Source organism: Drosophila virilis, chromosome 4 (genome assembly GCF_030788295.1).
Source record: "Drosophila virilis strain 15010-1051.87 chromosome 4, Dvir_AGI_RSII-ME, whole genome shotgun sequence".
In the NCBI taxonomy this organism is placed as follows: Eukaryota; Metazoa; Arthropoda; class Insecta; order Diptera; family Drosophilidae; genus Drosophila; species Drosophila virilis.
Genome location: NC_091546.1, coordinates 19,251,977 through 19,275,425, shown reverse-complemented (window position 1 = coordinate 19,275,425; position 23,449 = coordinate 19,251,977). Strand labels below are relative to the sequence as shown.

The window sequence follows — 23,449 nt, the reverse complement described above, 5'->3', positions numbered from 1 at the left end:
AACAACTTTTACGAAAAATTATTTTGCCAACAAGAGAGTTTCAATTCGAAGCTATTTTATAACATATTTTTGATGGCCCCAGTTTTATTGAGTATTTATACCCATTAAAAATGGGTATAAGGGTATATTGTATTTGTGCAAAATCAAAATGTATGTAACAGGCAGAAGAAAGCATCTCCGACCCCATAAAGTATATATATTCTTGATCAGCATCAATAGCCGAGTCGATCTAGCCGTGTCCGTCTGTCTGTCTGTCCGTATATAAGAACGCAAGGATCTCAGAACCTATAAGAGCTAAGGACTTGAAATTTTAGATGTAGGTGCTACTAATGCCTGCGCAGATCGAGTTTGTTTCCGATAATCGATAACTTACTGCGTTTCCAAGCAATCGATAAAAATCGACATCGGTTCCTGTTTTTTGACAATTTTGGTAAATAACAAGAGCTGGAGTCACCAAACTTGACATATATCTTCTAAAATAGAATATAAATATGCATTTGATGTTGGAAGAACTCTCCTACTTGTTATAACCTGCCTGATAGTATTATAATTTTGATGAACAGCGGACAAGTCATATCACAAAACATATATTGTATCAGAAGTAATTAAAGAATTGTTCTTAAATTATGAAAATTGCAACTAGTTAATTAAAATTAATTAATTTCGATATCGATCTCGAGCGACCATTGTACTTTTTTGTCATAGTACCGTGTTTTTTTTTGTCCTTTTTATCCCTAATAAGTATATCCAAAACTCGTATTAGCCCTAAACAGAGCGCAGCAGGGTCCTGGCGACTAAATGAAAGCGAAAGTCAAGCACTTGAGAAAGCAAAAAGCTTTCTCCCTGACCCAAAAAAGCTTCCCGATTTCGGCGCCTGTCGGTGTCGGCGCCTCTCGCGACTTTTAACTCCGAACTCTGCTCTCTGGCTGGCTGGTTGGCTTTAGCAAAATTTTCACTGTCACAGAGGACAGTCTTCCGCCGTAGTCCTTTCGTGTTATGTGCGCCATTGAGGAACAATTTCTGCACACCGCACATTGAGTTTTATTTTAGTTTTTTTCCCAACACACACACACACACACACACACAAACACACACACACATACACACATGGACACACACACACACTCAAGCACGAATACGCCAATCCAAAGATTTTTTAAAACAATTTTATAAACGAAATCTACATTAAAAACCAAACAACAAAAACAAAATAAAAATATATAAAAAAAAATAAACAAAAAAAATGTAAAAAAAAAAAATTTGCTAAAAGTGTATTTGATATAAGAAAAAACCAAAACAAAACAAAAATACAACAACGACTCAGACGCGCCCGCTGCAATAACGATATTTAAATATATATAACAAAAGAAAATAGTACTAACTGTAAATTACAGTGCCTTCGATAAATTAAACAACAACAGTCGCTACACAAAACAACAGCAAATAAATCCGTTAGCTTTTTTCATTTTACATGAAGCGCGCAACAACAAAACTGTAAGTTATTACGTATACTCAATGCGCGTGCATGTATGTATGCTGTGCGTATGTATGTGTGTGTGTGTGTGTGTGGGAGTGTGTGTGTGTGCGTTGGCGTTGCCGTTTACTGATTCCACACTAATTGTTATTCAGCTTCTTTGGCCACGCCACGCATTTTTATGGCTAGTAATTATAGCGTCGTTTTTTACACGGCCAATAGGAGTTTTTGTCTCGCTCTCGCTCTCGCTCTCTCTCTCTCTCCCTCTCTTTATGTAAATGTATGTGTGCCGTCTTTGCCCTTGCCCTGCCCACGCACTTTTCATTGTTCGCCGCTAAACTTTACACAAGTTGCCATTCCCGAAAAAGTTTCTCTTCTTTTTTTGGCTTTCAAATGAAGATGGGCCAAGACAACGGTAAACGCTCTCGCACGCACACAGAGCCAGGGCTAACTTGTTTGTTTGCCATTTTGTATTGTGGCAGGCACGAAGTAGCCATAAGACGCCTGGACATTCACCAACACGCTCGCACACGCACAAATTGTTAGCTGTCAAATCAATAAGAACAGACAAAAGCAGCGGGCGAGCAAACGCCATCAAGTTGCTTCTCTTGCGCGCTGTGTATGTGTGTGTGTGTGTGTGTGTGTGCGCGTGCTGTGTGTATCTTGTGCGTGTGTATCCTGGCGGTTTTCTTGTGTCTGTGTATGCGTAGGCGCCTTGTTATTAAATCACCTGTGGCTGACAGTTTTCATATTAGGCCGCAATACACAACAATCGAAGCCATCTCTTTCCATTTCACGCATTACGTATACGCCCCGGATCCTGGATTTTATCTTATTGGCTTCACTTTTGTCCATTCAACCAGCAGGCAGCATTCGGTGTGCAACGTCCTTTTTGTCACCTTTTGTGCCTGTTGCCGACATTTGGAGTGACGTAAATTAATATAGATTCACAAATTAAATTTCCAGGGGTATCTCTTGGCTGGCTGCCCATTTTATTTTGCATTTATTACAAAGTTCCTTTGATTTTTATATATTTTTTATATTCAAGCTACTTTCCGTTAATTATTGATTCTTAATTTAAAAGCTAATCCAACAGGTTATTTTTATTATGCTGCACAATAAAAATACACGGACACACGCATAACTTTACACATGACTTTTGGCATAAGGAAACCGACAATATGTGGACACACACACACACACACACACACACACACACTGGCAGGCCACGATTAAATTAACGCAAATTAAGCAGATTAAGCAAACGTCAGTCACATCATCCACAGCAGCCGCACAATGGGCAGAGAGCAAAAGCATTGACGTTGACAAAAACTCACGCACACAGGCACACGGGCACACACATGCACAAATCGCGCTGAACAATGGCGGCGGCTGAAATGCCAGCAACAACAAAAATTGATACACACAAGCGCGAGACCAAACCACACAAACTGACGCAAGCAAACGCCACACACACACACGCACACTCATACACACACACGCAGACAACAAAGCGCGCTGTCTGCCAGAGCTTTTGTGCACACACGTGTGTGTGTGTGTGTGTGTGTGTGTGTGTGTGTGCGTGCCTTTTAATCATTGCTAGAACAAAACATGAGGGTGACTCATGCCGCGTGAGCAAACAATTACTTTATGGCAAGTGTTGCGCATTGTGATCAAATCTTGAATCACCCTTGCGCCTGATGTTTTGTTGCCGCGTTTAATGAGCTTCGCTTGGTCGTTCGCCAGCTTGTGATAACAATTTCAATTAAAGTTTTTAATAGCTCAGCTTGCATTTATTGCTCCTGCACATGCACACAGCATCATTTAAATGTGCGCCTTGCGTCTTTTCCCGTGCTGTGCTTTAACGCGCAATTAAGCCTCCAGTACGCCCCCGTACCCGCACATTTTGCTGATGGGCTGGCGCTTAAACGCCCGCACAGCAGCCGGCATGGGTTTGAAGGTGACGCCAATCCTTGCGGTTGTTTGTCGTGGGCGCAAAGTGCAAGGTTGCCATTCATTTTGGCTTGGCAAAATGGGGCACGGCGGAAGGAAGCACAGCACTAATCTCTGAGTGCGCCCTGTTCGCATTGCATAAGTGTCAGTGTCAGGCAAAGGCTCTTGTACAAGAGTTTATGTGTGCGTGTGTGTGTGTGTGTGTGTGTGCCTATGTGTGTGAATGTGCATGGGTGCGCATGTAGCTGTCACTTTGTGTGTCCTTGTTGAAACAAAACAAGAATGAATGCAATACCATTTGCTCGACTTGCTTACACCTCGTAATTGACAGTCAAGAAATGATTAATAATATAGCAAAGATGTCGATTTTTAGTAATATTTATTATTTTTGTTTTCCTTTGCCCTTTACCGTTTTTTTCTTATTTTACCTAGTTGAAGCGAATGCAATTTAATCATTTATCACGCATACGTCGTGTTTGTCGTCACAATAAAATGTTGCCTATTTATAGGGGCGCGCAAATTTCACTTTTTCTTAGAAATATGTTGTTTATAAATGCAAAAATAATACTTTATAAATGTTTCGATTATCAATTTATCAATAATGGTATCTACTCTATGCACTCAATAAGTACTGGGTATAAAAGACTGATGATGATGGCATTTTGTTACTTGCTACCTATTTTTTTTTGTTCCTCCAAGCAGCACCAGCACCTAGCACCTTTAGTATGCAATGAGGCAGCCAGACAAACGCATCGACAACGATCGGCAGCGCCAAGTATTAGTAATAAACGAGTTTGATTAAAGGATGAATAGCAACAACCTGCAGCAATGGTGGGAAAACTCATATCGACGACAGCACCAACAGCAACCGACTGTCGATAGCAATATCGATAACGATAACGATAGCGATGCCACTGAACAGCTGCACTATGCGCTTCTCGAGCAAAACAACTTTGGCGGGAATAGCGGCGGCATTGATGGCAATTTTGGCGGTCAATTGAGCAGCAGCTTTGACTACGATAGCTATGGCAACTTTACGCTGACCAATCCCTATGATATTGACACTGGCGCGGATACTGAGCATGCGATTCCATCATTGACTATTCTACTGCTGGCCATTAGCTATGGTCTGGTTGTATTCGGAGGCGTTGTGGGCAATTCAACTTTGGTACTCACCCTGTGCTCGGCTTCATCGGTGCGTTTGCGAAATCCGTTGCTGCTGGCCGTTTGCATTGCCGATCTTCTGGTTACGGGCATTTCAGCGCCAGTTACGCTGCTGAATCTGGCCATGAATCGGGGCACTAGATCTTTACCACTTTTACTATGCAAACTAATACACTATGTTCAGGTAAGCACAAACAATGTTCAAAATGATTAAATATTGTAAAAATCTACACTTTTTATTGAAAACTTTATGTGACCAATTTTGCGCACTTCTTAGGCCGCGTTTCTACTGAAAATAAATCGATTAACACTATTAGAAATATCGTTCTTTTAACAGCACCAACTGAGCTTAACAGCAAAATGTTAAAAGCCCAGGACTACAACTGATATTTTTTGAAGAGGCCAATTTTTTAATTTATTTATTTTTCTTTTTTTTTTTTCTTTGTAAATGGTTTATTTTGTTCTCATTTATATGTAACCCACAGGTCATGCCAGTGGCAGCCAGCACAATTTCCTTCTTCATGCTCTCGCTGGATCGCTATGCCACCGTAAAACATCCGCGCTTGGCTCAGTTGCGACAGCGCCGCTATCTGCACGTCTCGCTGGCCATCCTGTCGTGGATTGCCTCGGCAGCTATCAGCACGCCATTCTTGTTTGCCTATAAGATAATAGCCAAGTCGGTGATCATAAAGGGCGCCGGAACGGGCACAACGCCAAACCCAGTTAGCATAAGCTGCACCTCAGAGCTGGGAGCCAATGCCATGTTCATGTCGTTTATCATCTTTCATACAATTGCGGTATTTGTGCTGCCCGGCGTGGGTGTGCTACTCAATCATTATGGTGTACGTCGCAAGCTCTGTGCACTGTCGCTGACCGCCCGAGCGGCGCACGGCGAACTGCCGTTGCCCATGCCGATATTGCGCCGTCAGACCCACATGGTTATAGTTACGGGCTGCGCGAATGCTCAGCAGGCAGGATGCGGTGGAGCGACCACAGCCGATGACACATCCAATGGAAATGGCAATGGAGGCGGCCAAATTGCCATCAATCCGGGAGATATACAATTGCATAACTTACAGCCATGTCGGCCGGGCTCCAGTGCGGCACTTGAGCCGGGCTCCTATCGCTCCAGCAATCCCATTTCGCCCAGGTAAGCCAATAAGCCCAGCCGAATCAAATGTAGCAAATCAATCAGGGCAATGCAATCTTTCAGGGCTATGCGGGAGATACGTGCTCACTCACAACGGCAGCGCATTTTTCGTGCGGGCCGCGGTCCGGCTACGCCTGGTATACCTCTGCCTCAGACGTCCACATTGCGATCGCGTCGTCATCTGGCCAATATGCTAATTGCTTCCGCCTTAATCTTCATCGTATGCTGGGCACCGCACGTCTTCTGTATATTCTATAAGAATTTCGGTTATAAGCAATACTGCAGCAAAACTTCCGTCTACTTCAGTCTGTTATTGGGTAAGTAATTTCGACTTTATATGGGCTATATTATTTATTTAACGACACGGGTTATAACTAATTAGAAATTATATACAGTATACAGCTTGGATTTTGAAAACACTCAACGTTTCCCATTTGAGTTAAGTCACATTCGAAAACAGTTCCAACTTTCACTTATATGACTAGACGCATGAGTTCACATTCATGGATTTAAGGGCCACGCGCAATCTTTTAGGAATCGCCACCTCTTTAAGGAATTCTGTCTTGCACTCAGTCCCTTCACAGGGAAGATTGGCCAATATTTTCATACATTGCTCGGGCTCCGTTTGGGATGCTGTAGGCCATTTAAATACCCTTGATGGATTATGAGCTGCAGAAGAATTGTCGGAGTAAGCTGGTCAATTGCATAAGAATTTTCCTCAATGAGGCCATGGTATTCCGAGATAAATCGAAGCTCTGGTATTATAATTTTTTTTTTGATTATAGAAGTGATTTGATAACCCAATGAAAAAAGATCCATCCAATTTCATTGGTGCCACTGATTTGTTAACCACAATTTCCATGGCTTTACAAGGCTATCAGAACATGGCATATGCAGCTGTTATTGGGGGTCCATATTTCTGTATATTTATGGGCACTGCCAGTGCTGCTCTTGGAAAGATTTTATCTGGCGTTACTCCCGATATAAAAATAATTGGTGTTGACTCTGGGACTTCTATCAACGTTGCTTTGGACATCTGTGTTGAATTTTAAATGCATGACACGCTCGGTTGGGATTTTCTCCATGGCCAGCTACTTATAAAGTAAGGAATTATTTTTATTCATTTGACATAAAAGACATGAGCGATGATTATGCTAGCAGTTCTTTTCTAACGGAACGCTAGATTGCAAATTCTATTGTCCGATGTGTATGGAGTATATATATAATGCACAGGGACTTAACGAAATATTTTGAAATCTACTCTATTCAAAATATTTTTGAAACAGATTGAGATTACTGAAATATGAAAAGAAATTTTTGGTGTGCCACTTCTAAGAAGTTTGAGTCAATCAAACAATCAGCCTAAAGCAAAATTTCGGTTAAAGCACGTACATGTTATGCTGTAACAACCTTGAGAGATGTGAATTTGTAAAGAAAGCCAGCAATTGCCTAACCGGTACGAACATCGTGCCATATATGCACTTATTGGCATGCGATCTAAAATGATTGCCTATTTCTCGATTATATGCTTCGAGTTGCTGCTATGCCTCGCCTATGTGGTGCATTATTATTATAGTCCAGCATTGAAAGACGTTTCCCGAATGCTGCACATGAGCGAACATCTGGCTGGGGTGACAATATTGGCATTTGGCATTTGTTTAGAGACAAATCGAAGTTCTGGTATTACAATATACCGAATGCTTTCATGTACGGCGTCTACTCCCTGGTAATAACGGTGCCGCTGGCCATCTTTGTGATGATTCACTCAAGAACTGGGTGTCCGCCGAGCTATCACTGGATTTATGTGATAATTAATTTTAACTGGATCCATGTTTATTGCATTCCAGTGTGCGACAGAAATATCATTGATAATGAATATGATTAGTAGCATATACAAAGTTCCGACCGATTTCATGAGCGTGCTTCCCATTGCCACCGCTCTGAGCCAGCTTCTGGCGAGTGTTTCCTTGGCTTTGCAGGGATATGAGAAAATGGCGTACGCAGCAACCATTGGTAGAGCCTATCTAAATGTTATAATGAACACTACCATAGAATTTTTCGCCAAGAGGCTAATTGGCAAAAATTTGACTTACGAAAGTGTTACTGGAACCTACGGCGAGAATGCGTATATAATGTTGATTTTAGGACTTGCTACAACGTTGTTGTGGACATTGATATTGAATTTTAATTCACGACGCTCGGTTGGCATATTCTCCATGTCCATCTACGTTCTCTTCCTTATATTCGCTATACTTATAAAGTCTGGAACTATTCATGCATTCAATAAGGACGTCATTTTAGCGGATTTCCGTTGAAGTTAACAATTGAATTTCTTCTAAAAGCAAACAAAAAAATAGTATTTAAATAATAAATGTGTACACGAATATGTCTTAATAATTTATGAACATTTTACAAATTAAATTGATAAATAGCCCTTTTAGATCCAAACGCTTTTAGAATTTTATAGTAAGGGGATCTGTTTTGCAGTCTAGAATGAGTGGGTGGGAAGGAGCTGAATATATTCTTAAGAATATTGATTTGATTTGATTTTGATCTTTATATAATATTTTTTATCTTACCACAACTAGCCTGGTTTATATCTCATATAATTATGTATCCTTTTTCGGATAAGCACAGACTAGTTTTGTCCACAACTTTCAAGTATACGAAAAATTTGATTATTTTCGAAAAACAATCAGGTGATCTTTTTGTTTTTTGCTGTTTGGACAATGTTTTAAAGTCATCATATTCAGTAGACATTATATTTTAAACGCAACACAAAGTTTAAACACACATAGTTCAATATTCAAAAACAGAAAAACAATAATACACATACCCATATACTTAAGATCATGGCCGAAATCTATAAACCAAATACTTTGGATAAAGAATTCCGCGAGTTTTGGTCAAAAGTCAATTGTCTTACTGTGTTGGACTTTCCGTATGACCAAAGATGCGATTTTGTGAGAAGTGCAAATAACTGCGTATATGGCACGAACTTCGTCCCGTATATGCATTTATTGGCATGCGATTTCAGATGCAAAAACCTGTTCGAGGAGCACATCTTTGTGACCCTCTTCCTGATCCTATGTTTCGAATTGCTGCTCTTCCTGAGCCATGTGGTACGGTTATATTACACTCCGGCGTTGAAGGCAGTTTCTCGAATGCTTCATATGAACGAGCATCTGGCTGGCGTGACGATCATGGCACTTGGCAATACACTACCAGATATGTTTGCCAATATGTGTGCTATTTATGACGATGTACCCATCTTTGGCAATTGCCTTTCTTCGGCATTATTTGTAACTATGTTCACTGGGGGATTGGTATGCTATCTCAGTCCGTTTCAAATGAGTGCTTATAATACCGTACGCGATCTACTCTTCTTTATCTTTGGCATAATGCTGTTGGAGTTTTGCATAATCAGAGAACAAGGGATTACAATTGCTGAGTGCATCATAATGATAACGCTGTACGCCATATATATAACTGTCAACGTGCTCGATGTGTATTTCTTGAAACGTACCCTAAAATGTAAGTAACGAGTTTTCTGAATTGTAACTTTGCTTGGCTTAAATCTATTCGCTTTTCGTAGCTTTGAGACGCGAAATCGACGCACTGTACGAATTGCCAGTGTCAGAAGAAGTAAAAGAAAAGCGCTCGACAGTACAAAAAAAATATGACCTCCTTTCCCAGAATAATCGCGTAACAATATTGCAGCGCAAATCAAACTCTGACAATACTGGAACATTTGGGTATATGACAAAAGTCGGAAATGTACGTGTCACAATTGACATGGAAGCCAATCGCAATATGCATTACACCAGGGCCTCAAGCAAGAATCACCGTCTCTTTCAGGAATTCTTCTCTGCAATCCTGCCCATTAAAATGAATGAATGGCGCCAGGCGACCATGTTACTTCGCGCCTACTATATTGCTCGGGCCCCAGTTGTATTTATTAGTGTCATTTATATACCCTTGGTGGATTACGAGCTGCAGAAGAATGGCTGGAGTAAGCTGCTCAACTGCATACAAATTTTCCTTAACCCAGCGGTTACAATCACAATGGGCAAGGCCATGGTATTCAGAGATAGGTCCAAGCTCTGGTATTATAATATACCACATGACGTTCAATACGGCCTTTACTCCTTGGTGGTAACAGTGCCCATAGCCATAGTTGTGTTTTTCCACTCAAACACCAGTGCCCCGCCGCCATATCACTGGATGTTTACAATTATGAATCTTACTGGATCCATGTTTGCGATATTCCAAAGTGCCACCGAAATAACGGTGATAACAGGGGTCCTTGGCTTTATGTTAAAAGTTCCTCCTGATTTTATGGGTGCCACTGTTTTATGCGTCGCCAACTCTCTAGGCGATCTTGTAGCAAATGCATCAATGGCTTTGCAGGGGTATGAAAAAATGGCATATGCAGCAGCTATCGGAAGTCCATTCTTTTCCATTCTTCTGGGTACAGGCAGTGTGTTTGCTGTTAAGATTTATTTAGGCCTTACTTCATCAATGCATAATTTGATTGGATCATATGGGGAAAATGCATATGTCCTATTGATATTGGGTCTCTTATCAACGCTTCTATGGACATCGGTGTTGAATTTTAATGCCCGTCGCTCGATGGGGATTTTCTCCATGTCCATCTATGGTCTGTACATCATATTTAGCATTCTTATTAGATTTCGAATAATCCACCCATACAATGTCGATGCATTTCTCAGCGATTCTCATGAAATTAATTAAACAAATTATAAGTTGACAAAATAACTTACACTACGCTAGCTCAACAATGTATACACATATGTAATCGAAAAACTGTAAGGACTTTAAAATATAGCTGTTATTTTTTACGCACCACTTGCCACCGTCTCTATCCAATAACAGAATCTTATTTAAAAAAAAAAACGAATTAAAATCGCCGAACAGAAAACAATACAATCGCAATTGCAATGCTGTTCATAGAATTCGAAGCAGAGGCGCATTAATGTGTGTGTATATGTATACAGAAATTCTTGGAATCTGCGCTAACGACCGCAAACATACAAACATACATTTGCACAAATACATTATTTTGGTATTTCTTCAAACAATTGTTTTTCATTTCATGCAGTTAGCAAACAAGTTTGCAAACTTTGCAAAATGTGTCGGATGAAGTTGAACCGAATATATCATTTGAACAGGACGATGCCGGTTAATTGACTCTATTACTTATTTATTAATGGTAGATAAACACGCGTGTCTTAAAATTACTAATAATTAACTTACTATATTATTTAAGAAAATACAATAAATAGGAACAAAAATGAAAGGTTTTAAAAAAGTTAAGGGATTCATACATGATATTTACTTATAGCTAGGGATGGTCAGTTAGTTCCCTCAGGTATCCCGAAAGCCACAATTTCGAGTTTTATAAACTAAATCAGGTGCTCTTTTTATTTTATCTCTGTTCTAGGTATGATTTTAAAATTCAATTTTAAACGGAACACAACACATGTTGAAATAAAACACAGTACAAGTTCACTTACCTAAACACATAAGATAATGGCCAACATGTATAAACCAAACGCTTTGGATAGAGAATTCGACGAGTTTTGGACAAAAGTCAATTGTTTTGCTGTGATGGACTTTCCGTATGACCAAAGATGCGAGTTTGTGAGAAATGCAAATAACTGCGTATATGGCACGAACTTCGTGCCATATATGCATTTATTGGCATGCGATTTCAAATGTAGAAACGTGTTCGAGGAGTACATCTTTGTGACCCTCTTCCTGATTCTTTGTTTCGAGTTGCTGCTTTTCCTGAGCCATGTGGTACGGTTATATTACACTCCGGCGTTGAAGGCAGTTTCTCGAATGCTTCATATGAACGAGCATCTGGCTGGCGTGACGATCATGGCACTTGGCAATACACTACCAGATATGATTGCCAATATGTGTGCTATTTATGACGATGCACCCATCTTTGGCAACTGCCTTTCTTCGGCATTATTTGTAACTATGTTCACTGGGGGATTGGTATGCTATCTCAGTCCATTTCGAATGAGTCCTTATGATACCGTACGCGATCTACTCTTCTTTATCTTTGGCGTGCTTCTCCTTGAGTATGCTATAATCACTGAAGAGTCGATTTCGATCACAGAGTGTATATTAATGATGACGGTGTACGTCATATACTTAATTGTCAACGTGATCGATGTGTATATCATAAATCGGAACCTAAAATGTGAGTATCACGATTTCTGAACAATTTCTGTGCTTGGCTAACATATATTCGCTTTTCGTAGCTTTGAGACGCGAAATCGACGCACTGTACGAATTGCCACAGTCAGATGATGTTAAACAAAAGCGCGAGGCACTGGAAAGCACATACAAATTACTTTCCCAGGATGATCGAGTAACTATATTGCAGCGCAAATCGTATCAAAATGATAATCGAACTTTCAGCTTTTTGACAAAAGTCGGAGGCGAACGTGTCACAATTGACATAAACGCCAATCGCAATATGCATTACACCAGGGCCCCAAGCAAGAATCACCGTCTCTTTCAGGAATTCTTCTCTGCAATCCTGCCCATTAAAATGAATGAATGGCGCCAGGCGACCATGTTACTTCGCGCCTACTATATTGCTCGGGCCCCAGTTGTATTTTTGAGTGTCATTTATATACCCTTGGTAGATTACGAGCTGAAGAAGAATGGCTGGAGTAAGCTGCTCAACTGCATACAAATTTTCCTTAACCCAGCATTTACAATCACAATGGGCAAGGCCATGGTATTCAGAGATAGGTCGATGCTCTGGTATTATAATATACCATATGACTTTAAATACGGGCTTTACTCCTTGGTGGTAACAGTGCCCATAGCCATAGTTGTGTTTTTCCACTCAAACACCAGTGCCCCGCCGCCATATCACTGGATGTTTACAATTATGAATCTTACTGGATCCATGTTTGCGATATTCCAGAGTGCCACCGAAATAACATTGATAACGGGGGTCCTTGGCTTTATGTTAAAAGTTCCTTCTGATTTTATGGGTGCCACGGTTTCATGCCTCGCCCACTCCCTGGGCGATCTTGTAGCAAATGCATCAATGGCTTTGCAGGGGTATGAAAAAATGGCATATGCAGCAGCTATCGGAAGTCCATTCTTTTCCATTCTTCTGGGTACAGGCAGTGTGTTTGCAGCTAAGAAATTGTTAGGCATTAGTACTTCAATGCATAATTTGATTGGATCATATGGGGAAAATGCATTTGTCCTATTGATATTGGGACTCTTATCAACGCTTCTATGGACGTCGGTGTTGAATTTTAATGCCCGTCGCTCGGTGGGGATTTTCTCCATGTCCATCTATGGTCTGTACATCATATTTAGCATTCTTATCAAATCGGAAATAATCCACCCATACAATGTCGATGCTTTTCTCACCTCGTCCCATGCATAGTTAAAAATTATTAGTTGACAAAATAACTTACACTACGCTAACTCAACAATGTAAACAAATATATAATCGAAAGACGGTACAGACTTGAAAATATACCTGTTATTATTTACGACGTGAGACATTTGATTGAAATGAAGTGTTTTTCAAGATGAAGAAGAGGCTCTAGTCAAGAGCTTCCGACTATGGGATACCCTAAACCTAGAAGAGAGTTCAACACCAACTGAAGGTCGCAATATGAGCATCTTTGCTTCAGCAGTAATAAAAAAAAATTTAAAAAAAAACTAGCCGTACAGAAAACAATACAATCGCAATTGCAATGCTGTTGATAGAATTCAAAGCAGAGGCGCTTTAATGTGTGTGTATATGTATACAGAAATTCTTGGAATCTGCGCTAACGACCGCAAACACGTGTGTATTCAAAACACAGTTTTTCGATATCGATTATTATCGATTGCTTGAAAACAGAGTAAGTTATCGAGTATCAGAAGTAAAACTCGATCTGCGCGGGCACCAGGAGAACCTACAGCTAAAAAAGGGTCTAGCTCTTAGAGATTCCGGGATCCTTGCGTTAATACATACGGACGGACAGACAGACTGACAGACGGACATGGGTCGGAGATGCTTCCTTCTGCCTGTTACATACATTTGCACAAATACATTATTTTGGTATTTCTTCAAACAATTGTTTTTCATTTCATGCAGTTAGCAAACAAGTTTGCAAACTTTGCAAAATGTGTCGGATGAAGTTGAACCGAATAAATCATTTGAACAGGACGATGCCGGTTAATTGACTATATTACTTATTTATTAATGGTAGATAAACGATAAAGAAATTTATAGCCTATCCAGCAAGCTATGCCCCTAATTATAGCTAGGATGGTCAGTTAGTTCCCTCAGGTATTCCGAAAGCCACAATTTCAAGTTTTATAAACTAGATCAGGTGCTCTTTTAATTTTATCTCTGTTCTAGGTATGATTTTAAAATTCAATTTTAAACGGAACACAACACATGTTGAAATAAAAACACAGTACAAGTTCACTTACCTAAACACATAAGATAATGGCCAACATGTATAAACCAAACGCTTTGGATAGAGAATTCGACGAGTTTTGGACAAAAGTCAATTGTTTTGCTGTGATGGACTTTCCGTATGACCAAAGATGCGAGTTTGTGAGAAATGCAAATAACTGCGTATATGGCACGAACTTCGTGCCGTATATGCATTTATTGGCATGCGATTTCAAATGTAGAAACGTGTTCGAGGAGCACATCTTTGTGACCCTCTTCCTGATTCTATGTTTCGAATTGCTGCTCTTCCTGACCAACGTGGCGCATTATTATTACACTCCGGCGTTGAAGGTAGTTTCCCGAATGCTTCATATGAACGAGCATCTGGCTGGCGTGACGATCATGGCACTGGGCAACACACTTCCAGATTTGTTTGCCAATATGTGGGCTATTTATGACGACACGGCCGTGTTCGCCAATTGCCTTTCTTCGGCATTATTTGTAACTATGTTCACTGGGGGATTGGTATGCTATATCAGTCCATTTCGAATGAGTGCATATGATACCGTACGCGATCTACTCTTCTTTATGTTTGGCGTGATGCTACTTGAGTATATTATAATCACTGAAGAGTCAGTTACGATCGCTGAGTGCATATTAATGATGACGGTGTACGTCATATACTTAATTGTCAACGTGATCGATGTGTATATCATAAAACGTAACCTAAACTGTGAGTATCATGATTTCTAAACTATTTCTGTGCTGGGCTAACATATATTCGCTTTTCGTAGCTTTGAGACGCGAAATCGCCGAACTGTACGATATGCCACAGTCAGATGATGTTAAACAAAAGCGCGAGGCACTGGAAAGCACATACAAATTACTTTCCCAGGATGATCGAGTAACTATATTGCAGCGCAAATCGTATCAAAATGAAAATCGAACTTTCAGCTTTTTGACAAAAGCCGGAAGCGAACGTGTCACAATTGACATGGAAGCCAATCGCCATATACAATACCTCAGGGCCCCAAACAAGAATCACCGTCTCTTTAGGGAATTCTTCTCTGCAATCCTGCCCATTAAAATGAATGAATGGCGCCAGGCGACCATGTTACTTCGCGCCTACTATATTGCTCGGGCCCCAGTTGTATTTTTGAGTGTCCTTTATATACCCTTGGTAGATTACGAGCTGAAGAAGAATGGCTGGAGTAAGCTGCTCAACTGCATACAAATTTTCCTTAACCCAGCAGTTACAATCACAATGGGTAAGGCCATGGTATTTACAGATAAGTCGAAGCTTTGGTATTATAGTATACCACATGACGTTAAATACGGGCTTTACTCCCTGGTGGTAACGGTGCCCATAGCCATAGCAGTGTTTTTCCACTCAAACACCAGTGCCCCGCCGCCATATCACTGGATGTTTACAATTATGAATCTCACTGGATCCATGTTTGTGATATTCCAGAGTGTCACCGAAATAACATTGATAACGGGGGTTCTTGGCTTTATGTTAAAAGTCCCTCCTGATTTTATGGGTGCCACTGTTTCATGCCTCGCCAACTCCCTGGGCGATCTTGTAGCAAATGCATCAATGGCTTTGCAGGGGTATGAAAAAATGGCATATGCAGCAGCTATCGGAAGTCCATTCTTTACCATTCTTCTGGGTACAGGCAGTGTGTTTGCTGTCAAGATTTTGTTAGGCCTTAGTACTTCAATGACTGATTTGATTGGAACGTATGGCGAAAATGCATTTGTCCTATTGATATTGGGACTCTTATCAACGCTTCTATGGACGTCGGTGTTGAATTTTAATGCCCGTCGGTCGGTGGGGATTTTCTCCATGTCCATCTATGGTCTGTACATCATATATAGCATTCTTATCAGAGCGGAAATAATCCACCCATACAATATGGATGCTTTTCTCATCTCGTCCCATATATAGTTAAAAATTATAAGTCGACAAAATTTAAGTCGCAACAAAATGTATGTATACTGCACTAACTCAACAATGTAAACACATATGTAATCAAAAAAACTAGCTTGAAAATATAGCTGTTATTATTTACGGTGTGTGGCATTTGTTTGATCAAGATTAACAAGAAAGCATGGCTATCTTCGGCACGCCGAAGATCTAATACCCTTGCAGACCCAACCTTTTCATAATGCTCACAGTGCATTGCCCTTATCATTTTTTTTGTTCTAGTTAATGCCGAATTTGGTCAAGATATCCTGATAAAAAAAAAGGTTTTTAATCAAAAAACCTAGTTTTCGACCGATCGTTCCTATGGCAGCAATATGATATAGTGGTCCGATCTTTATAGGATTTTGCATATATATGAGAAGCATAGTAAAACTAATAAATGTTGAGATTGGTTAAGATCTCTTGATAAACAAAAATGTTTTTTATACAAAAACATAATTTTTGACCGATGGCAGCTATATGATACAGTTGTCTGATCCAGAAAGAGGGACTTCGGCAAAGTTTCATAAAGGAAGCTTTAAAACTGAGAGACTAGTTCGCATTGAAACAGACAGGTTATAACGACTCCTCGGGTGTTAATACTGATCAAAAATGTATATACTATATGGGGTCGGACACAAAATTATAATACCCTCTGCCATAGGAACGATCTGTCGAAAACTAGGTTCTTGTATAAAAAACTTTTTTGTTTATCAAGATACCTTGACCAAACTCGGCATTAACTATTTTCCATGTGTTTCTTAAATACGGGTAAAGCACTACGAGCATTATAAAATGGTTGGGTCTGCAAGGGCATTAGATATTCAGCGTGCCGAAGACAGCCTTCCTTGTTTGCTTTCATGCAGTTATTTCTAGCAGCATACGTGTATTCCCCCATTGGTTGAATCTGGGATGGTAACGCTTTCATATATATGCCAAATTAATGTTATCATTGAGAGCAGCCGATTGGCGAAGAAGATGGATGTCAAAAACTTACAATTTAGTTTGTAATCAATTAGTTATAAATAAATTGTGCGAGTGCATAAAAAATGATAAAATCGGACTGAATTACTCATTTGAACATGATTAAAGTTAAAATAAATACAATTCAAGTGCAATATACTCACCTCAATATTAGGGATTATGCCCGAAATATATGAGCCAAACGCTTTGGATAGAGAATTCGACGAGTTTTGGACAAAAGTCAATTGTTTTGCTGTGATGGACTTTCCGTATGACCAAAGATGCGAGTTTGTGAGAAATGCAAATAACTGCATACAGGGCACGAACTTCGTGCCGTATATGCATTTATTGGCATGCGATTTCAAATGTAGAAACGTGTTCCAGGAGCACATCTTTGTGTCCCTCTTCCTGATTCTTTGTTTCGAATTGCTGCTCTTCCTGAGCAACGTGGCGCATTATTATTACACTCCGGCGTTGAAAGTAGTTTCTCGAATGCTTCATATGAACGAGCATCTGGCTGGCGTGACGATCATGGCACTGGGCAACACACTTCCAGATTTGTTTGCCAATATGTGGGCTATTTATGACGACACGGCCGTGTTCGCCAATTGCCTTTCTTCGGCATTATTTGTAACTATGTTCACTGGGGGATTGGTATGCTATATCAGTCCATTTCGAATGAGTGCATATGATACCGTACGCGATCTACTCTTCTTTATGTTTGGCGTGATGCTACTTGAGTATATTATAATCACTGAAGAGTCAGTTACGATCGCTGAGTGCATATTAATGATGACGGTGTACGTCATATACTTAATTGTGAACGTGATCGATGTGTATATCATAAAACGTAACCTAAAATTTGAGTATCGCGTTTTCTGTGAACTGGGACCCGAAAACATGAACTGTAGAAATTGCCACAATCAGAAGATGTTAAAGTAAAGCGCGAGGCACTAGAAAACAAATACAAAATTACAAATTACTTTCCCAGACAAAGTCGGAAACGAACGTGTCACAATTGAGATGGAAGCCAATCGCCATATAACTTACCGCAGGGCTCCAAGCAAGAATCACCGTCTCTTTAGGGAATTCTTCTCTGCAATTCTGCTCATTAAATTAAATGAATGGCGCCAGGCGACCATGTTACTTCGCGCCTTCTATATTGCTCGGGCTCCAGTTGTATTTTTGAGTGTCCTTTATATACCCTTGGTAGATTACGAGCTGAAGAAGAATGGCTGGAGTAAGCTGCTCAACTGCATACAAATTTTCCTTAACCCAGCATTTACAATCACAATGGGCAAGGCCATGGTATTCAGAGATAGGTCGATGCTCTGGTATTATAATATACCATATGACTTTAAATACGGGCTTTACTCCTTGGTGGTAACAGTGCCCATAGCCATAGTTGTGTTTTTCCACTCAAACACCAGTGCCCCGACGCCATATCACTGGATGTTTACAATTATGAAGTTAACTGGATCCATGATTCTGACGTTTCAATGCCTCACCGAAAAATCATTGATCACGGACGTTCTTGGCCATATGTTAAAAGTTTCTGCAGATTTTATGGGTGCCACTGTCAAATTCATCGCCAACTCCCTGTCTATGAGAAAATAGCATATGCAGCCGCCATTGGGAGTCCATTTTTCAATGTGCTTTTGAGCACCGGCATTGTGCTTTCCACCAAGATTTATTAAGGCCATAGCATTGAAATGATTAGTGTGTTTGGATCCTATGAGGAGAATGCATTTATACTATTGATTTCTGGTCTCTTAACCACGCCACTGAGGTCGTCGTTGTTGAATTTTAATGGCCGACGCTCGGTAGGAATTTTCTCCATGGCTATATATACACAATTTTCAGCATTCTTATAAAGATGGAAATGATTCAACCATACGATGTGTATCTTATTCTCACCGATGCCTATGAAAACAATAAGAAATTTTATATTTTTAGTGACAAATTGTTTACGAACAAAATGCAAATTATTTGCGAATTAAATTACATCTATTGCGCAATAAAAATAAGTACGAATTGAAATCAAGTCAAAAAAGTGGCCAGACTGTTGAAATCGAAATAAAAAATGAATAAATGAAGGGGTAACACTGCAAACGCCACAAAAGGCAATAACTGTATATACACTGTTTTACAAATGCAAATAAGTATTTTCAGCAAAGATAATCAATTGTTTTGTTTTTTTTTATATCTTGCATATATTCCTAACAGGCTACTTTTATTCGGCTATTAGTCCGGTCATCTATTGGGCCCTCAACCATAATACGCTACGACAATCGCCCTGTGCGCCTATCATTCGCCTGAGGTCCATGCAAAATTTCCTGCGTTCGCGCTTTCGCTCGCACACCGTGCCGCCGGCTGCCTCGTCGACAAATGAGGCAGCATTGGGGGCCTTCAATCCTAAATTGATAAAGCTAACACCGAAGCAGTATAGAGCTCAGGCTTCTTCGCATTATCTCTACTAGTGTGATACTAAACTAAAACCTTAACATATTTACTTATGACGACACTCGAACCCAAGGCTATCCCCGTTCTAAGAAACTTGATGATTTTTCTCCATAGCTCCTCTTTGCAATTAGTTGGCACAACGTAAAAATACAAAAAAAAAAAATAATAATAATAATACTACAAAAAACAAAATGCAAGCGAAATTATACATAATATACATAAATACATAATACATACATAGTTTATATAGCTACTATACATAGGTAGTTGTTAACGCTTATTTACAACACAATGTTAGTATTCCAAAAGTATTGCAATCCAAACCAACAAAACACATATACGAACTCATTTAGTGACTTGTTTAAAATGTTGTTTAGTCCTTAAGCTGAAACTAAAAGAAATTACATAAATGCATAATAATATTGTACTATGTTCCTTCTCATAGATAAGCAATAAGTAACGCTTTAAGCCAAGTTTAACAAACAAATCAAACTAAACATGATCTAAAACTAAACCAAAAACAATTAAACTAAAAATCAAATACATATTTAGCAAATCTACGTACATATAAGAAACAAGAAAAAAAAGAAAATGTAAAAAAAAAAAATTGTATATAAGTGTGTCGAAAAAGCATTCTTTCTACACTTTTTCTAAAATTTTTAATGTTCATTCAACTGAATACCTTTAGATTGAACACCTGCAAAGTTCAATTTATACGCAATAGAATATATTTCTTACTTTCCAAAAACTGAATGTGTATGTGTGTGTCTCTTATGTAGTACAGTTAATTTTCACTTCCCACTTGGTTCTATGTATTGTCTCTGTCTTTGATGTAATTTTCCATATTATAAAACAAAACAAAAATTTAGTGGTAGATGTTCAATTACGTAGTAGATTGTTTTCATAATTTACAAATTCACTATCGCAATCCGAAACTTAATTATATATATATCTATATATACAAATGTAGAGCGGGCAACTAACGTTAAGTGAAAAGCGCACTTATCAAACTATTTAACTGGGTAACTGTCAGACTTTTGTCTCATAAGCATTTACCTGTTAACTGACTGACGCTGTTAGTTGCGTTAACATTGCATTAACATTTTAAAATTAAACCTAACCTTTCACAGACTCAGCAATAGATAAATGTGTTCTGTTAGCTAATTCTTATTAATTTAAACTATTTGTAGGACTATTATTTTGTACTCAATTTAAATTTCACAAAAAAAAAAACAAACAAACAAGAAACTATAAATGCTATAAATATGCTACTATTTAACAGTTGTTTTGGCCGTCAACACTAATTTAATCGTTTTTCGATTAACGATTAATCATATTCAGATAATTGCAAGTCGTGTGAGTATTTAATACCGCTAACCGCTAACCGGGAAGACAACGGGATGGCAATGGAACTTTGTTGCATTAATTATTCATATGGCAATAAAATAGGTAATTAAATGTGCAAAAATTCCAGATGTTGCATAACATTTGCATATTTTAAATGGGCCTTAAGTGTTTTAAGACCGCGATTTACAGCAGCCAAAACAGTCGATGATCACACCTAGAAGCCAAAGCAAGCAACAAGTTTTAATACAAACAAAAATGTTTTTCAAATATTTAATGCTATGTCTGGTGCTGGTGTTGCAGCTAGCACACTGCATTCCAGCTAGGAAGTAAGTACTAAATTGCTGGGAAATGCAACATATATAAATATATATTAAATACAGATATGAATTCATACCGGCGCGCTGCAATAATTATCCAGGCGTGGAGGCACAAATTGGCGGTCCACTTAGTTTGTGCAGCTTTCCGCCCAAGTATGAGACACCTGATAATGAGGACATACGAGCCGTTATCAAGCACATACAGGGATTAAATTTAAATTAAATGACATATAATTACATTTATTTGTAATTTAGAGAACTTTACACTTTATTTGCATAAACGACGCGCGGTTAAATGAAATCAAATATAATTAGCTATAACATTATTAATTAATTAGTGGCGCGCTTTGTCTGCTGCGCATGCTGCTGCATTCGCTTCTCGATCTCTGGCCTGAAGTGACGAATGAGTCCCTGCACTGGCCAGGCGGCACCGTCGCCCAAAGCGCAAATCGTGTGTCCCTCAATTTGTTTGGATATCTCCCACAGCATATCAATTTCGGCGGGTTGAGCATCGCCCTTGACAAAGCTACAAAAGAAAAACCAACCAACCAACCAACCATCAGCTCAGAAAATAGTTTTTACATTGCAAAAACTCACCGCGTCATAATCTTGTTCATCCAGCCAATGCCCTCGCGGCAGGGCGTGCACTGGCCGCAGCTCTCGTGCTTGTAGAACGAAATCAATCGCGCAATAGCCTTGATCACATCCGTGGACTTGTCCATCACAATAATAGCCGCTGTGCCCAGCGATGTTTGCGCCGCAATCAGGCCATCGAAATCCATAATGACATCATCGCACACCTTTCTTGGTATGATGGGTGTCGAAGAGCCGCCGGGTATGACGCCCAGCAGATTATCCCAGCCGCCAATGACGCCGCCACAGTGACGCTCAATCAGCTCTTTCAATGGAATGGACATCTCCTCCTCCACTGTGCAGGGGTTGTTCACATGTCCAGAGATATTGAACAGCTTCGTGCCAGAGTTACGTGTACGTCCAAAGCTGGCAAACCAGTTACCACCACGACGGCAAATTGTTGGCGCTACCGCAACTGTCTCCACATTAGTCACCGTGGTTGGGCAACCAAAGAGACCCACATCGGCGGGAAATGGCGGCTTCAAGCGTGGCTTGCCCTGTTTGCCCTCTAGGGACTCGATCAGTGCAGTCTCCTCACCGCATATGTAGGCACCAGCGCCGCGATGCATGAATACATCAAAGTTGTAGCCACTGCCGCAAGCATTCTTGCCGATTAGGCCAGCCTGGTAGGCTTCGGCAATGGCCAATTGCATGTTGGAAGCCTCATTGTAGAACTCGCCGCGTATGTAGATATACGCAGCCTGTGCACCCATGGCACGCCCAGCAATTAGACAGCCCTCAACCAGCTTGTGTGGATCATGACGCATGATCTCGCGATCCTTGCACGTGCCTGGTTCGCCTGTCGCAGCAAAAATAATACATTTTTAGCATAGACATTTTTTTTTGAACTGAAGGCTGGACTTACCCTCATCAGCATTGACCACCAAATACTTGGGACGTCCATCGCCAGGCTTATTCATAAAAGACCATTTCATACCGCTAGGGAAACCAGCGCCACCACGTCCACGCAGACCCGAGGTCTTGATCTCATTGATAATCCAGTCGGGGCCTTTTAATACAATCTCCTTGGTCTTGTACCAATCGCCGCGCTTCTGCGCACCCTTCAATCGCCAATCGTGACGTCCATAGAGATTGGTAAAGATGCGATCCTCATCAGCTAATGGTCCGAATTTGGTTTTTGTCTGTGGAGGCGGGGTGCCTGGTGGAGGTGCTTGCGTGCTCTGCAAGCGCAACTGCAGAGAGGCCGGCAGAGCCGCAACTGTAAAAATTGCAATTATAATAAATCAATATGAATATGCAATATGTGCGCCACAGCTTTTGTTTTTATGTGCGCAGAAATTACATAATTTGTTTTCAACTGAAATTTATAACATAGCTTTATATAGCATTGCTGCCAACGTCACGAATTGTCCAATGATATTGTAAGGCATTTAAAAAATAGTCTACAACTAAAACGCTACTGTTTATTTACCAAATTGCGGTTTTGTTAACAAATTAAATCGCACTATTGCAGCCATTTTTGATACGACACGACTGACAGCTGCGACCTGACATATACGCGCAGCGTTGCCACACCGTCGCACCTTAGTGGCAACTGTGC

The 23,449-nt window shown here is 40.0% G+C and overlaps 7 protein-coding genes across 12 annotated transcripts; 6 read left to right on the top strand and 1 right to left on the bottom strand.

Annotated features, from left to right (window-relative positions):
- The first annotated feature begins 956 nt into the window (after window positions 1-956).
- Window positions 957-19,760, top strand: LOC6628244 (gastrin/cholecystokinin type B receptor). 2 transcript variants are annotated; one of them, XM_015172704.3, is made up of 5 exons: window positions 957-1,494; window positions 4,130-4,775; window positions 5,077-5,741; window positions 5,805-6,058; window positions 19,355-19,760. In XM_015172704.3, exons 2-5 carry the CDS (start codon window positions 4,233-4,235, stop codon window positions 19,606-19,608), a joined length of 1,716 nt encoding a protein of 571 aa, XP_015028190.1. In that variant the 5' UTR covers window positions 957-1,494; window positions 4,130-4,232; the 3' UTR covers window positions 19,609-19,760. The 2 variants fall into 2 exon arrangements, with proteins under 2 accessions (XP_015028190.1, XP_070065583.1); XM_070209482.1 differs by having other exon boundaries at window positions 4,127-4,775.
- On the top strand, window positions 8,484-10,612 carry LOC116649740 (mitochondrial sodium/calcium exchanger protein). The gene is made up of 2 exons (XM_015173428.3): window positions 8,484-9,275; window positions 9,337-10,612. Exons 1-2 carry the CDS (start codon window positions 8,594-8,596, stop codon window positions 10,494-10,496), a joined length of 1,842 nt encoding a protein of 613 aa, XP_015028914.1. The 5' UTR covers window positions 8,484-8,593; the 3' UTR covers window positions 10,497-10,612.
- Window positions 11,204-13,566, top strand: LOC26531268 (mitochondrial sodium/calcium exchanger protein). Of its 3 annotated transcripts, XM_015173424.3 has the most exons (3): window positions 11,204-11,976; window positions 12,038-12,147; window positions 12,198-12,330. In XM_015173424.3, exons 1-3 carry the CDS (start codon window positions 11,295-11,297, stop codon window positions 12,234-12,236), a joined length of 831 nt encoding a protein of 276 aa, XP_015028910.1. In that variant the 5' UTR covers window positions 11,204-11,294; the 3' UTR covers window positions 12,237-12,330. The 3 variants fall into 3 exon arrangements, with proteins under 3 accessions (XP_015028910.1, XP_015028913.1, XP_015028915.1); XM_015173427.3 differs by having other exon boundaries at window positions 11,206-11,976; window positions 12,038-13,494; XM_015173429.3 differs by lacking the exon at window positions 11,204-11,976 and having other exon boundaries at window positions 12,198-13,566.
- Window positions 14,161-16,289, top strand: LOC26531789 (mitochondrial sodium/calcium exchanger protein). Of its 3 annotated transcripts, XM_015173500.3 has the most exons (3): window positions 14,161-14,932; window positions 14,994-15,103; window positions 15,154-15,285. In XM_015173500.3, the coding sequence occupies exons 1-3, from the start codon at window positions 14,251-14,253 to the stop codon at window positions 15,190-15,192; spliced, it is 831 nt and encodes a 276-aa protein (XP_015028986.1). In that variant the 5' UTR covers window positions 14,161-14,250; the 3' UTR covers window positions 15,193-15,285. The 3 variants fall into 3 exon arrangements, with proteins under 3 accessions (XP_015028986.1, XP_015028987.1, XP_032293860.1); XM_015173501.3 differs by having other exon boundaries at window positions 14,162-14,932; window positions 14,994-16,287; XM_032437969.2 differs by lacking the exon at window positions 14,161-14,932 and having other exon boundaries at window positions 15,154-16,289.
- Window positions 17,309-19,070, top strand: LOC138911187 (mitochondrial sodium/calcium exchanger protein-like). The gene is made up of 2 exons (XM_070208902.1): window positions 17,309-18,035; window positions 18,120-19,070. The coding sequence occupies exons 1-2, from the start codon at window positions 17,309-17,311 to the stop codon at window positions 18,743-18,745; spliced, it is 1,353 nt and encodes a 450-aa protein (XP_070065003.1). The 3' UTR covers window positions 18,746-19,070.
- Window positions 19,761-20,903: 1,143 nt separating the features above from the next.
- On the top strand, window positions 20,904-21,709 carry LOC6628245 (uncharacterized). The gene is made up of 3 exons (XM_015172705.3): window positions 20,904-21,040; window positions 21,105-21,264; window positions 21,319-21,709. The coding sequence occupies exons 2-3, from the start codon at window positions 21,143-21,145 to the stop codon at window positions 21,476-21,478; spliced, it is 282 nt and encodes a 93-aa protein (XP_015028191.1). The 5' UTR covers window positions 20,904-21,040; window positions 21,105-21,142; the 3' UTR covers window positions 21,479-21,709.
- On the bottom strand, window positions 21,490-23,444 carry ND-51 (NADH dehydrogenase (ubiquinone) 51 kDa subunit). The gene is made up of 4 exons (XM_002051421.4): window positions 23,321-23,444; window positions 22,754-23,107; window positions 21,853-22,687; window positions 21,490-21,781 (listed from the first exon to the last, which is right to left on the bottom strand). Exons 1-4 carry the CDS (start codon window positions 23,364-23,366, stop codon window positions 21,586-21,588), a joined length of 1,431 nt encoding a protein of 476 aa, XP_002051457.1. The 5' UTR covers window positions 23,367-23,444; the 3' UTR covers window positions 21,490-21,585.
- Between the last annotated feature and the right edge of the window lie 5 nt (window positions 23,445-23,449).